We start from the raw sequence: 15,296 nt of genomic DNA, 5'->3' as shown, positions 1-15,296 counted from the left end.
TTGGGATCAGCACAACTCCAGTAGCACTGACTTGGGTTTTGCTCCTGGTAAGTAGGTCTTCACATTGTTCTCCCTTTTGCTTGGAGTGAGAGCAGTGTTGGGTTCAGCTGGGCATCTCCGGTGTTTAGCATGGTTTATAGGACAACAAAGGACAATCAATGGCAAACAATAGTTTAATGAATGAAATGGGCTTTTCAAATATATAGTAAAGCAAAGGAGGGGAAGTCGAGGACTATAAAGGGAGACTAAGCTTTGCTTCTTCTTTTCCCAGGAAGTTTGATTGGGTTGACTTATCACTTCACCTTCATGAAACCCAAGGTTACACTTGACTACCTAAGCTACTTCCTTCCTTTTTTTGCTGCACGCATTACCTGGGACTTGAGGACCAAGAGCACCTCATTAGAATGGGAGTGTGTACTCTGTTCGTAGACCTCCATCAATCATGCTTGAGAGCAGTCAAACTAGAGAGATTCCTACAACTTTGTACTCCCGGTGTGACATGACTTGCTATTACATTTGTCTGTGCAAGGCTGTGGATCAAACTATGCACCTGAAATACAGCCTGCTCACCTGGGCAAGTCTGATAGAAGAATGAAACCAGCCTGGGTTAGAAGGATTAATTAGAAGCAGAGGGAGATTCTGAACTGGAAGCCCAGGAGCCAGATTCAGGTTGCAGAGGTGTTTAGTTTGACCACACAATGTTTAAAAAATAATTGGACCAACATTTAGAGATTTTGGGAGGTCGTATAAAAATTCATATTTTCACCTATTCTAGAAAAATCTAAAAACTCTGGAAACGACAGCTCTAGTTCCCGCATGGGAGCAACTAGCTGGGACTGAGTGGCAGGTGCTAAGTGTTGTCTTATTATCCTTCACCTTCTCTTCCTGGCTCCCGTGTGAATTTGAATTTATCGCCCCTAGTGTAGGGACTTAAGTATTCAGGAAGTTTGGGGAATCCATTACAAGAGCATTTATGGTCTCTCTGTCTGGTGGCTCTAAAGGTGGTCAAATAGCTATGAAATTAAATAAACAAGCACGGGTCTTTAATTAGAGAGCATTCCCTTCAGATGGATTTTATCAGCAGTAATAGCATTAAAATGAGACTCCATCCTCAGCAAAGAGTTCCTTCAGAAAGTAGATTGAAGCAATGGCCAAGCATCTGTGATGTTGCAAGGATGTGATTAATCATGGAGACTGTTAATTATGTCCCGCAGAGGAGAGTAATTGTGCTCTGCAACAGATTTAATGCAAAATTATTGGGAAGGAATATGCCTTTTAAAAAATACAGTTTTCATGACATTTTATCATGCACAATTCTGAACTCTAATAGACTCTTTATTATGAGATGATAATTTCCCCTCTGAGTTAATGCATTAGGAAACCAGTGCACTCTAATCTCATTAACGGTTGACATTGAAATGACTTTATATTTCCTACTTTTCCTTTATACCCCTTATCCGCAACTCAGAATGTGCAAAAACTTCTGTCATTGAACCATTAACCAAAAAGCACAAAGCGATGCTATTCTTTATCTCTGAATCCAACAAAATACCCTGTGTCCCGGTGTCAGGAACACACTGTTTTTCCTAGATCCTGTCCTAGAAATTAATTTGTAAGTCATTTGTTTGTACCCAGGATATATTTCCCTGTCTGAACAGTGGTAGTTTTGGCTACAGGGGATCCCAGGTTCATCTGTAAAATAATAGTTGCAAGCACACTACACTAGCTTTGGCAAACCAGATTGACAGTGTAGAGGGTGAGAACCACTTTGGGAGGCAGAATGCTAGAATTTGAATCCTGACATTAGCTGGGTGACCTTGGGCCAATCACTTCAGTTCTCTGGGCCTCAGTTTTCACATTGTAAGGTAGGGATAATAAGAGTGTCTATCCACAGGGTGGTTGGATTAAATGCATTAAGATGTGTGAAGCACTTGAAATAATGCTAGGCACATAGTAATGGTATTGTTTTTAAGCCATGATTATTATTAGCCCGTATTGGGACAGGCGGGAGTGGAGTGAGTACAAGAAAGAGATGAAGCATAGGTCTATTTCACTTGGGTCACTGGGTTCTAAAAATATTGAACTATTTGTCAGCATTTAAAAATTGCAAGACTTGACATAATAATATGGATATTTGGTTTGTTTGGAATCACTGGAAAATCTGATCACGCTGGGCCCCACATTGTTGCACCCTAACTGTTCCCCAGAGCTGAGTAGCAATGGCTGTCCCTTGCCACAGTCCCCACCACTCTTTACTACTTCCCCAACAGTGAGGTCAAACACTGAGCCCAGACTAGTGCTTCGCCAGTAGCCAGCTAGTGGTCCGTCTGGCTGTCACCAACTTTGTGACCTTTGGGCTACAAAGACTCCCTGGGGAGGGCTGTCACCTACGGAGGCAGCAATAAGATAGAATGGCATCAGACTCCAGACAGACAGTGAATGGAAGGGTAGTAGAGTGTAGTATAGGGCAGAGCCGGCAGCCGGAGGAGCATGGCCAGAGGCGGGAGGTGGAGGTCTGGGCAGGGATGGCAGTAGATAGTGGGGACACAACAAGGGGGCTGTGACGATCTTAGGCATGGTGTAGGCCTAAAGAAGCTGCCACACTGTGTGGGATCCTGGGTGGCGTCCTGGGCTTCAGGCAATAAAACAGAGGCATGAAGACTGGGTGTGGGGCGTTCAATGACCCGATTGCTGTGAACAAAGCCAGAGCGTAGCTGATGGAAGGGCATAGCCTGGAGCCTGTGTTGGGGCGGGTGCTCAGGGGTCTCCAGGACTGGGTCAGTTTGGGGTCCTGGGAGCAAGGACCCAGCTGAGATATCTACGTGGACGGGGCTGTGTCTGTGTTTGCTCACTCTGCGCAGAGTGGACGCTCCGTGACTGTTGAAGGAATGAATGAATGAACAAATGAATGAATGACGGGACCACGCAGGCAGAGGTCATTAACCATCCACCACCTCACGCTCTTTCTCGTCACTCGCCTGCATCCCAGCTCCCCTTCCACCTGTGCGGGTGCCTGGGGCCCTCACGCAGCTCCACTGCGCCCCCTCCCCTTATCACCTGCCCTCAAGCCTCACACGTTCCTTTGCCTCTCTGCTCAAGTTCCCGTTCTCTCTGCAGTGGCTCCTAGGCATGCTTGGAGGAAAATAAGATGATTGGATGAATATCTTCTCATGGGCAAATAGCTAATGATCCTTGAGTCTCTGAGGGGCAAATTGTACTTTCAAAGGAGAAAAGCCACGAGCCCCCAGTATCTTGAAATGGTGGGAAACCGGAAGTCCGTGCACCAGGCGGTGCTAGAAGCTCACCACCTTCTCTTCTGAACCCACCCACCCTTCTTCTTTCAGGAAAGTGCCCAGCTTCGGGCCCTTTCCTTGGGGACTCTGGCAAGGCGGAAGCGAGGGCCAGGCGGGGCTGGTGTACGGGGTGAAGACATGTGAGACTGTCCTCACACGGAGCCACTGATGTGCCGTGCCCTCCCACTTAGACACCGCATCAGTTGGACTTTTTGTCTCTTTCATTTTTCTTTCCCTTCTTAAAAAACCTCTTTTCTTTAGAAGTATAAAACATATATAGAAAAGAACATTAAGTATAGACAGGCAGCTTGAATTATTATAAAGCGACCTTGTGCATGTGTTTCTCTTTGGGAACGCACCTAGGAATAGAATTGTGGAGACTTGGGGTACGTGCGTGTGCCAAAGCGCCATATTGGTTCCCCAAGTGGCTGTGCCAACCCTCACTTCCGCCAGCTGTGTTGTGAGAGTTTCCGCAGCTCCCACATCCTTGCCAGCCCTTGGTATAGTCAGCCGTTCAAATTTTCACTCTTCAGGCGAATGTGGAGGGGTGTCTCGTTGCAGTTTTAATATGCATTTCTCTGGTTCCTAATAATAACAACGTGGATGAGCACCTTTTCCTGTGCTCACTGACAGTTCCGTTGACCTCTTGTGTGCGCTGCCTGTTCAAGTGACTCACTCTTCAATGTATCGTTTTTGTTTTTAATCTATGGGCTTGGAGTGTCTGTTGGTTTCCAACTGGAATCTTTGGTCCTTTTAGTAATAGGAGAATCACAGCTCTGCTGGGCTTAGGGGTAGGGAACTAAGCAAATCTTAAAGAAAAGTGCTGGTGACATCTTCTTGTGTCCTTTCTTTTTTTTTTTAACCAGGTCAATTATAGGCAAAGCATCGACAAGTTGAAGTACAGCTCTGTGACCAATACCCCTCAGATTCTCCAAGCCAAAATCAATGCCCAGCAACTGAGTCATGTAAGTGACCTGCCCTTCCCCAGCCAGGTGTGGGGGACTCAAGTGCTTTGTGGCCCCTGGATACCTGACTCCCCAAGGGTTTGGCATTCATTAACAGTGACATGTGTCTTGTGACAACCACAAGACGACCCCCCTCAATTTAAACTTTTTATTATGGAAAATTCCAGATATATTTAAATGTAGAAAGGATAGTGTAATGAGTCCCCATGTATCCATCATTCGGCTTCAACCTCTATCCACTCATGGCCAGTCTTGCTTCATCTGTATGCCCATCCCCTTCTCCCCCCTCTGTTATTTTGAAGAAAATCCCAGAGATTAAATAATATAATCTATCAATATTTTAGGGTGCATCTCTAAAAGATAAAAAAAAATTAAACATGTTTATACAATTTTAATACATCACACCAAAAAACTAATAATAATTCTTGATATCACCAGTGTCCTATTAGCATTTAACATTGCAATGATCTGATAAAATTATAATTTTACAGTTTTACAGTTAGTTTGAATCAGGATCCGAATGAAGTCCATGCTTGTGACTGGTTGATAGGTCTTTAAAATTCTTTTCATCTTTACGTTTTCCTGTTTATCTCTTTTCTTTTCTCGCAAGTGGTTTATCGAAGAAATTGGATTGTTGATCCTGTTACGTTTGCCACAGTCTGAACTTTGTGTACTGCATCCTAGTGTGGACTTCATGTGTTCCTCTGGCCTCCAAATGTCCTTTAAAATAGTAGTAGTCAGATCTATAGGTTTGATCAGGTTCAGGTTCAATTTTGGGGCAAGGATGCTTTTCAGATGATGTTGTATTTTTCCACTAAGAATCATATAATGTCTGGTTGACTTTTTGTGTGTGACTTAAGGTGGCTTTTTTTTTCAATGTGGGCAGCCATTTGATAATTACTCTTTGAGTATCTACTCTCTGTATAAGCGAGATGCTCAGCACTGCGGCACGTTAAAAAACAAAACAAAACAAAGCAAAACCCAAAAAACAAGTTCTCTACTCTCAAGTGCTTCAAAGGAGAGTTGGTGAAGTAACCGCAGGGAAATCTTTTCTAAACTCACAACTCTGAGTGTGCCTTTGAGTGGTTTTACTTTTCATTTGACGTCTTTAATCAGTTAATTTAAAACATTCATAAAATTGCAGGCTTCCTTGTCAAATGCCCTTTCCAGAAACTCCTTCTCAGCTGTGGGCCCAAGGGGAAAGTGAAAAAGAGAGCATTGCCTCCGGAATTCACCTTCTATCTATCTAAAAACCTTGCATTAGCCTGTGGGTTTATTTTAAATCCAACAGGTGAATTATCGTGCTGACTATGAGAAAAATAAGTTGAATTACACACTGACACAGGATGTACCTCAGCTGGTGAAGGCCAAAACCAATGCCGAACTATTTAGTGAGGTGAGCAAGCAATGGAGGTGAGAACTTGGTGGAGCTTATCTAACCAATGTGAGGATGAGGGCACCAGGCCTGACAACCAGAGGCTATTCTGTTTGTGAGAGATGTTCATCAAAGGAGCCCATCATGTTTTGGTTTTGAATTTTGCTGTCTCATGGCATGTGGTCGTTCACTGGGGATAAATTGATCACAGGAATTTAATTCTTATTATGTGAACGTGTGTACAGTGTGAGCTCAAACACACACACACCATCATCATTGTCCTGGTGACTTCTGACTGCTGCTTTGCTGTGCGGAGAAAATTTGAGTTTTTTTTTTTTAAGATTTTGTTTATTTATGTATTTGAGAGAGAGACTGAGAGAGAGAGAGCATGAGCAGTGGGGAGAAGGAGAAGCAGACTCCCCGCTGAGCGGGGAGCCTGAACCGGAGCTCGATCCCAGGACCCAGAGATCATGACCTGAAGTGAAGGCAGAGGCTTAACTGACTGAACCACCCAGGTGCCCTGAAAATTTAAGTTTTAAGATCAATCTTAACCACTAGATTCTTCCTGGAGTCACAAGAGGGCTGTGGTTAGGCTTCTTATCCTAGATGGGGGCAGGAGAAGAAGAAAAGGAACCAGCATTTATTGAATGCCTGCTTTCTGCTGTGCACTGAGATAAGCATCTTACATATGGAATTATCCAACTATCATAACCCTAGGACCTATTTATGGCAGAGACACAGTGGCATGGGCTTTGGTATCCGAATGCCCTGAGTCAGAAGCTGGCACTGCCATTTTTAAGCTGTGTGACCTACATCAGGACATTGATGTCTCTGAGCCTCACAGGCCTAATGCGAAGATTGACAGTTGATGAGTAGAAGGCACTTAGGAAGGGTCAATAACCTGTAGGTGTTGTTACCATGCCAACATCAATAGCTTTTGTCTTTACCAGCTTAGGTTCCGTGTTCATGTTCTATATCCAGTTTATCCCCACAGCAACCCTGAGACAGGTAATAAGAGGTTTTTTGTTGTTTTGTTTTCTTTCTTTTTTGCAAATGGCAAAGTAAGGCTGAGAGAGGATGTGTTTGCCCAAGGTCTCATGATCAGGAAACAACACAGCCAGGATGGACACATGACTCTTCTCTTTGTTCTGTCCCATCACCTCTGCCCTGCATGGCCCCATAGCTCAGGAATCAATGCACTGTCTCAGTAATTGCTATGACCATTTTGACAATAATGACCAAGATTCTGGTCTGTAAACAGATGAAGAAACCAGCTTTGTTGTTGTTGTTTAGAGAGGGAGAGGGGAGGGGTGGGGCAGAGGGAGAGAGAGAATCTTAAGCAGGCTTCACGCTCAGCACGGAGCCCAGTCTCTTGACCCAGAGATCATGAGCTGAGTCAAAGCCAAGAGTCTGATGCTTAACTGACTGGGCCACCCAGAAGCCCCTGTTGTTGTTCTTTTAAATGTCTTTTTAGGGGCACCTGGGTGGCTCAGTCGTTAAGCATCTGCCTTCAGCTCAGGTTGTGATCCCAGGGTCCTGGCATTGAGCCCTGCGTTGGGCTCCCTGCTCAGCGGGAAGCCTGCTTCTCCCTCTCCCACTCCCCCTGCTTGTGTTCCTTCTCTTGCTGTCTCTCTCTCTGTCAAATAAATAAATAAAATCTTTAAAAAAAAAATGTCTTTTTAAACTTCGGGCAGGAATATGGATCCTGACTCCTATTCACCCGTGTTTCTGTTTGTCAGGTTAAGTACAAAGAAAGCTGGGAGAAGGCCAAGGGGAAAGGATTTGAGATGAAGCTGGATGCTATTTCTCTGCTGGCCGCCAAAGCCTCTGGAGAGCTTGCTAGCAATGTAGGTTTCTTCTCATTAACTCAGAAATGCATAAGAAGTGGTTCCCATAAAAATGTCAGTGGTCCTGCGGAAAAAAATAATGACTGCTTATGTTGTAAACATCCCACGACTTTAATCTTCTTCTGGGTTCCTGAAAGACTGGGAGATTGTTTTCAGAATTGTTCCCGTTGCCTTGTGAATACCAGAGCCCCTGAGGTGGCAAAGTTTCTCTTCCCCTCACCGTAGACTTTCTTCTTTCTCTCAAGATTAAATATAAAGAAGAGTATGAGAAAACGAAAGGCAAAGTCATGGGCACTACAGACTCGAGGCTTCTGCACTCTCTGCAGGTGGCCAAGATGAGCAGTGAGGTAAACTCTTTCCTGTCCCTCAACCCTTTCCTCAGACTTGTGCTGCTTTAAAAGTCCTTCCAGGGCCTACTTCACCTGGGACCTTTTGATTGACTCCCACCTACAATTTTTGGTTGTAGCTTGAGCAAGAAGTTTGTTCACTTTCTTTATTTAGCCAAAGTGTACTGTTCTTTTAAAGTAAATGAGGAGTGTGGGCCCGAAGGGTGACCGGTATCTACTGCTCAAGGTACAAAGGTGTCCGTCCACCTGTATTATTCCACAGACATTTACCAAGCAACTACTACGAGCAAGACCCTGCGTAAGACACCAGGGCTGTAGGAATGAACAACACATAACAGGTTCCTCCCCAGGGGAGCTTAATTCTATGGGGAGAGTCAGATACTAAGCATCCTGCTTGTTGTGGGCAACGTCCCGGCTGAGTCCTGTGGCCGAGACACACTTGATATCCAAAATAGTTAGCAAACAACTGGGGCATCCAAACTCCAACCAATCAAAATGACACTGCTTGTAAACAACTGTAATGGCTGGAGATTAACCCTGCTAAATGTCACTTACCAAAATCCTTTGGGGGAAGGACAGACTTGGTTTCAGATCAGGTCTTCCCTGCCAATGTTGAGCAGGCCAAAAGGACACATGAGCATTGAGTTTCTGCTTTACAATTGTTGCTCCAAGTTAGGAGGCTGGCTTATGCTGTTCCCGTGGTACAGCCAGATATAATTACCTGATGAGTCATTTAGGAGCCAGGGTTTGACTAGAATAAGAGAGTTGGCATCTGAGTTGCCATTTTGGATGTGCCTATGGAACAAGTCCTATGACATGCATAATCATGAAATATACCGAGACATTGAGAATTTGGCTTCTTCTTAGAGAACAAAATGATACTTCTTATTTGCAGTTGGAGCAACTGGGGCCAAAAAGATTGTGTCTTGCCCAAAGTCATATAGTAGTCAGTGATAAAGGTGGAGGGGTAGCGTTAGATCCTAGGACCCTTGCTTACTGGCATCATACTGCTTCTATTATAGCATGCCACCTTCCCCCCACACATACCACCATCACCACCATCATCAGTATCACCACCACCATTACCACCATCATCACCATCACCACCATCATCACTATCACCACCATCACCACCACCATCACCACCATTTCCACCATCTCCACCATCACCATTATTACCACCATTGTCATCATCACCATCACCATCGTCATCATCACCACCATCAACACCACCATCATCACCACCATCATCACTATCACCACCACTATCACTACCATCATCACTATCACCACCATCATCACCACCATCACCACCATCACCACCATCATCACTATCACCACCACCATCACCACCATCATCACTATCACCACCACCATCACCACCATCATCACTATCACCACCACCATCACCACCATCATCACTATCACCACCATCTCCACCATCTCCACCATCTCCACCATCTCCACCATCACCACCATCACCACCATCATCACTATCACCACCACCATCACCACCATCATCACTATCACCACTATCAACACCACCATCATCATCATCTCCACCATCTCCACCATCACCATTATTACCACCATCGTCATCATCACTCTCATCACCACCATCACCATCATTACCACCATCACCATCATTACCACCATCATCACTATTATCACCATCACCACCGTCATTGCCATCCTCACTGTGAACATTTATCAGGTGTTTGCTATATGGCAGTCCCTGTACTAAGCAGATTTCAGCTACTATTTTGTTTGCTTATCACAATAGTCCCCTGAGGAACATGAGCCCTTAGAGAGGTGATGTAACTTTCCAGAGGTCATCCAACTGGCAAGGGGTAGACCAGCTTGAACTCAGGCTGATCTGGCTCTGGAGCCCAGGGTTTGTTATTCTGCCTCTTAAGGAGTCTGCAGAAACCTTGGATAGAACCTTCTCCTCCTGGATCAGCCAGATAAAAAGATTTAATATTGGTGAGAGGCATTGTTCCTAGAGACAAAGGAGTGTGGAACTGTAGCTCCCCAACACCGCCCCCTTCTAGAGCCAGAAATTGGGTCACACCTTTCTGACAGATGAGTGGCATTGCCAATTCCTCACAAAAGCCTGGGCTTCTTTCCTGTGTTGTAAATCACTTCTGCAAAGGCAGACTTCAAGTAATGGGCCTTGTTGATACATTCAAGGTTGAATACAAGAAAGGCTTTGAGGAGAGTAAGACCCACTTTCACCTGCCCATGGATATGGTACACATCAAGCATGCTAAGAAGGCCCAAGCTCTGGCCAGCGACCTGGACTACAGGACAAAGCTGCATGAATACACCGTACTGCCTGAAGATACGAAGACTCAGTGGGCCAAGAAGGCTTATGGGCTCCAGAGCGAGGTGAGCCCTCACTCACTGCCAGTTCTCATGCATCTCCTGCAGTTGGGTGCAGTGACATTGTGAGGGTGATTTGGAACCTGTGCATGCATCTATTACATAACTCGGAGGACTAGGAAGAACTGCTGAGAGGTGCTGGGCCCAGGGAGAATGGGTGGGGAGGTAGAGCTATAGATAAAAGTCGAGACAATGGAGGCTAGAGGGTGGAGGGTTGGGGTTCCGAGCTACTGTAGGAGTCAAGATGTGCTGATAATGGCGATGAGCAAAGGGGAAGAAGCAAGTGTTGAAGACGGCAAGTAAATCTTGGAAATTTAGTAGGTTGGTAGGTAAGATTTTTGGTGAGAAATTCTGAAAAGCCCTCTTTTTGGTCGGTGGTGGGGTTTCAGCACTGAAGCAGAACATGCTCTGCTGGTTACAAAGTGGGCCCAGTGGCTTCACCCCCAAGGAGATTGCTGTGCCTGATTATAAAAGAGTGGGGGGGGGCAGTTCTTTTAGGAAAACAAAGGCAAGAGCAAGGGTTTCCCTAAGTCTCCCAACACGTTTGCCCCATCTGCATCCCTGCATCCCATTACAGCTTGGGTTTTCTCTTGCAGCTGCAGTACAAGGCCGACCTAGCGTGGATGAAAGGAGTCGGGTGGCTGATGGAGGGGAGTCTCAATCTGGAACAGGCCAAGAAGGCTGGACAGCTGGTTAGCGAGGTAACCCGAGCTCAGGCCCTGGCTTCCAGTGGTTCTCAGCCCACGAGTCCCCGAGAGCCATCTTTCCCTCTGCTTCCCCCTCCCCAACCCCCATGCTTTTTTGAGCCTGACTTAGAGGAGCCCTTCTTCATTTTTGCACCTGCAGTGCACCCTGGTTAGTCTTCCACACCCTTACCCATCCCGGGGAGGTGTCTGTAAGAAGCCTACCGATTTACATAGAGTAGCAGCGACATCCAAGGAAAAATTCAGAAGGGTTGTCACACACAGTCGATGAGCATGAAGGGAAATGTGTTTGTCATGGGAGGCATGTGTGATTGCTCCTGAATCAGAGAACCTGATGTTCGGAGGTCAGCATTCACATGATGCCTGTGCCTTAAACTCGCTGCAGACTTTGGGCAAGTCACTCGAGCCTTCCGATCCTCTTCCTCTCGGGTGAAACAGAGAACGTTACAGAGTCCCTGCAGCTCCAAGCCTCAGCTTCTCTTTACACCATGTAAAGCTGGCTTGGGCAGCAGGCAGAGGAGGATTTTGGAAGGGCATTTCATTTGGAAGTGTGATTATTGCAGGAGCTCTGTTTGGGACTCTTCAAAGGGAACTCTTGTTTCAGGATCAGGAAGGCTGAGTCAGCATCTCTCTTGCAAATGGCAATAATAGTGATAATGTAGCTGACCTTTGTGGGCTGATAATAATTATGCAATCGTTGCTGTCATTGATTGACCATTTTGAGTGCGTTACATACATACTGCTCATTTATGGCTCACAACCGCCCTATGTGAGTAGACACTCTTACTACCCTATTAATATCCTCATTTTCATGAGGAAAAGAGAGACTGAGAGTCACATTTCGAGTAGGTAGCAGAGCTGGGATCTGTCCCAGTGTGTGCGGTCTGAGGCCCCAGCTCCTGCCCACAAAGTGGTCTCGCATCCCCAAAGCACGTTTTGTAAATTATTCTTATTTTTCCACTGCTCATCCTTCTCTCAGACACAGACACACTTAAGGTTAGAATATAGAAATAAAGAAGAGAAAAGCGAACGACGTTTTACGGTTCCTATTACTTAGTTTCTTTTCAGGCCTGCTAAACTCCAGGTGGAGCAAACAAAGCCCCATTTGTTTTGGATAAAGGTTTGGTGAGGAAACCCAACCGGCTGACCTCCATCCTTAGGAATTCCCATCTCTGTCTGACTTCCTGTGCCTACTAATTATTAAGCTCCTCAAGGGCCAGGAAGACAGCATCCTCTTTGCCTGTTTTATATTTCTGTTGTGCTCTGTAAAGGGCGGGTTCTTGGCTCCTCAGTAAGTTCTTAGGATTTGACCAAGGCAGAGTCTGGAATGATCGGGAATTTCCAACCATGGAAGGGTAATGCGACTTCCTTCAGTTATGTGGTGAAGGAGTTTTCCCATTCAACACCCTGGAACGAGAGACAAAAATTACAAATCTCTTTGGAATATTGTCTCTGGAAATTTTTTTTCCTCAAGGGAGGACATTTGGAGGCTTCAATATTCCAAACCCTATTTTGGGTTCAGCTGGTATCTGTGACCCTCTTGCTGACAGCACCGGGGTTTTGCTCCTCTCTGCTCTCCCCGCCACATGAAGCTTTAGCTTCAGTCAGCCATGCTCAGCTGCCGCCTTTCCCATCAACTTTGGCACCTCCCGTGGAAAAGCCAGCGGAGCTAACCTCCGGGAAGGTCCCTGTGGGGACACAGAATTAGCACATTTGAAATTTTGCCAGTCACTTTGTGGCTGGGAGGCGGGGACACAACGAGGACAGGACCTCAGTGATCTAGAACACGAAGAAACTGTGAGGGTGAATCCCACCTGGCCGCCAGCCTCCTCCGGTCCGCGGCTCCTGGCATTTCCTCTCCCTAGAGCATAGATGGTCATGACAGCACCGTGCATGATGGTGATGGCTAATGTGAACACTCCCCATGTCCTAGGACTCCCCTCGTGGAAAGCAGAGCCCTGAAGCCTCCGCTCTGCCCCACAGTGGGGCAGCTGCTATTTTTTGTACCATTGTGGTGGGAGTGGCTCGGGGGATTAAGTGATGCGCCCAAGGTCACGAAGCTGGAAGGAGGCGGAGGCGAGGTTTGGCCTCCGTCTCCCTGGTTGTAAAGTCCAAGTTCCCTTTGCCTCACTTTCCTATGCCAGGTCTCAATTTATAAAACTGGATGCATCCCAGGGCACAAAGTGGAGTATAGGGTTTAGTGAGGGGAGAAATTCAGGTCCTCATTCAGGAGCAGCACCTAGGAGAAGCTCCCCAGAGCAGGCTGTCTCAGGTCTGTGGGGTCCCGATTAAGCTGCAGACCCAGCTGGAGGACTCCCCCCGAGAAGATGGGGGAGTCACTGAGAGTGCGCGTGTGGATGTAAGCACAAGTGTGGTGGTGGGGATAGCCAAATCCGAATGCCACAGGGATTCTTTTCTTTGGAAACAGAAAAACTACCGGCAGAGGGTGGATGAGCTGAAGTTCACCAGTGTGGCCGACAGCTCCCAGATGGAGCACGCCAAGAAGAGCCAGGAGCTGCAGAGCGGGGTGAGTTCTGAGCTGCCCCATCTCCACTATGCAGCTGTGCCACGGGCGGGGCATCTCTGGGACAAAGCAGATGCTGCCCAGGCACAATCCAGGAACGAGTGAGCCTTTGCTTCTGACAGGCTGGGCCTGACTTTCCCGGGGCCTCCAGGCTGTCTCTGGGAGCTGGACCCCTGCTCTCCCTGCCTCACCCACTTCCCTTCTCTGCTGATTGTGAGGTTCAGATGCCCACTGACATTCTTCCTTTCTGGCTTTCAGGATTGCCCACTCCCTTCTTTCTCCCTCTCCTCTCTCTCATCAAAGACTCCATAATTCTGCAGCCCGTAGAGAAGTATCTTTGAGGCGGGTGACCTGAGCTCAGATCTGGGTAGCACGACAGTGAAACAGCACGTGCCTTATTTACACATCAGCGCTCGGCACTCCCTGTGCCCCCGCACCAAGCAGGTGCCGGAGTTGTTACAATGGGGCCAGGACCTTCCTGGCCTTCCTTCCTAAAGGTCCAGGTACACTCGCCAGAGAGGGTGCCATCAGAGCTCAGAATCAGCAGATAGCTGCTGTTTGGGGGGGCGGGAGGAGAGGAGAGAGAGAAAGAGCAGAGTGGTAAGTTTTCCATGGAGTAGATGCTCACTGACGCTGTCTTTCAGGTCACTGTTCGCTTTCTGGGTGTCAGTACTCATGAATGCATTGGGATTGATGGTGGGGGTGCAGGCGGCAGTGTAGCCTTCTTATTTTTCTCATTTGGGGAGTCTGTGCTCATCCGAGCCCTCTGGGGTGTTATTTCCTGTGGCCGTGGACAGCATAGATGGGAACAGCTTGGGAAGGTTCTCATGGGAGAAGTGTGGGGACAGACCTTGGAGGTGTTCTCAGGTTGGTCCCCCGGCCACATTCTTCTCTCAGCTCCTCATGGCGTCTGCTTCTGGCTTCACCCCTCCTGCCAGAAGCCTCCTTTACTGGATTCTGCTGGCCAGCGTCTGGTCTGGGCGGTTTTGTAATGGACTGTCCGTGCAAGTCACAGAAACGCCAAGCAGATCTGAAGACACATCAGTGATGCCACCCGCCCCCCCCCCACCTGCTCCTGACCCAGTGCTCTCTCCCAACAGGTGGCCTACAAGGCAGGAAACGAGCAGTCTGTCCATCAGTACAGCATCAGCAAAGATGAGCCTCTCTTCTTACAGGCCCGAGTCAACGCTGCCAATCTCAGTGAGGTATGGCAAAAGGGAGGGGGCAGCCGTAGGCTCTGCTTCCCCGTGTAGGTGCCTGGGCAACAAAGCCCACCCGCCATATTGGTGTGTCAACTGAGGTTCTGTTCAGTCCGGTCCGTCCAGCAGACCTTGTTCCTGGCCAGTTTTTTTGGGGGGGGGAAGGCCCACCTTTCCTAGGAACGAGCTGGCGGGAGACTTGAACCCACTGAGAATATAACAGGGTAGGAGGCGGTGGTGATTCTTGGGTCATAGTTAGAACAGCATTAGAGTATTGATGGAAGGAAGTGAGAGTTTCAGGTGTTCACTCCACACTGCTTGGGTTTGATCCTTGGGTCTACCACTTACTAGGTGTGTGACCTTGGGCAAATTCTTCGCACTCAGTTGTCCCATTGGTAAAATCAGGGTCATACTAGTCCCTGTGTCATTGGGTTGTCACGGGGCTTCAGTGAGCTAATATACAGAAAGCACTGGAAGGGGTGTGCACAATGTAGCTATCACTCCCAGACACAAAAGCATGCATGGTCCCAACTTCCTCCTTTCTGTCTTCTAGGAGGGACCTTCCTTAGCTCTCCCACTCAGCAACCAGTCTTTGGAGTCCTGGTCTGAGTAATAGAGGGGAGAATTAGAAGGAGCAACAGAGGCTAAATTGATTCACAC

The 15,296-nt window shown here is 47.2% G+C and overlaps 1 protein-coding gene across 1 annotated transcript in view; it reads left to right on the top strand.

Moving 5' to 3' along the window:
- NRAP (nebulin related anchoring protein) overlaps positions 1-15,296 on the top strand; it is a 70,344-nt gene that overhangs the window by 21,947 nt on the left and 33,101 nt on the right. Inside the window, exons 15-22 of the mRNA XM_032423446.1 lie at positions 4,160-4,258; positions 5,550-5,654; positions 7,373-7,480; positions 7,726-7,827; positions 10,018-10,215; positions 10,806-10,910; positions 13,342-13,440; positions 14,538-14,642. Of these exons, the coding sequence (XP_032279337.1) occupies positions 4,160-4,258; positions 5,550-5,654; positions 7,373-7,480; positions 7,726-7,827; positions 10,018-10,215; positions 10,806-10,910; positions 13,342-13,440; positions 14,538-14,642 (921 nt within the window). The remainder of the gene's footprint in view (positions 1-4,159; positions 4,259-5,549; positions 5,655-7,372; positions 7,481-7,725; positions 7,828-10,017; positions 10,216-10,805; positions 10,911-13,341; positions 13,441-14,537; positions 14,643-15,296) is intronic.

Source organism: Phoca vitulina, unplaced genomic scaffold (genome assembly GCF_004348235.1).
Source record: "Phoca vitulina isolate PV1807 unplaced genomic scaffold, GSC_HSeal_1.0 scaffold28, whole genome shotgun sequence".
Classification (NCBI taxonomy): Eukaryota; Metazoa; Chordata; class Mammalia; order Carnivora; family Phocidae; genus Phoca; species Phoca vitulina.
This window is presented reverse-complemented; position numbering and strand designations above follow the sequence as displayed.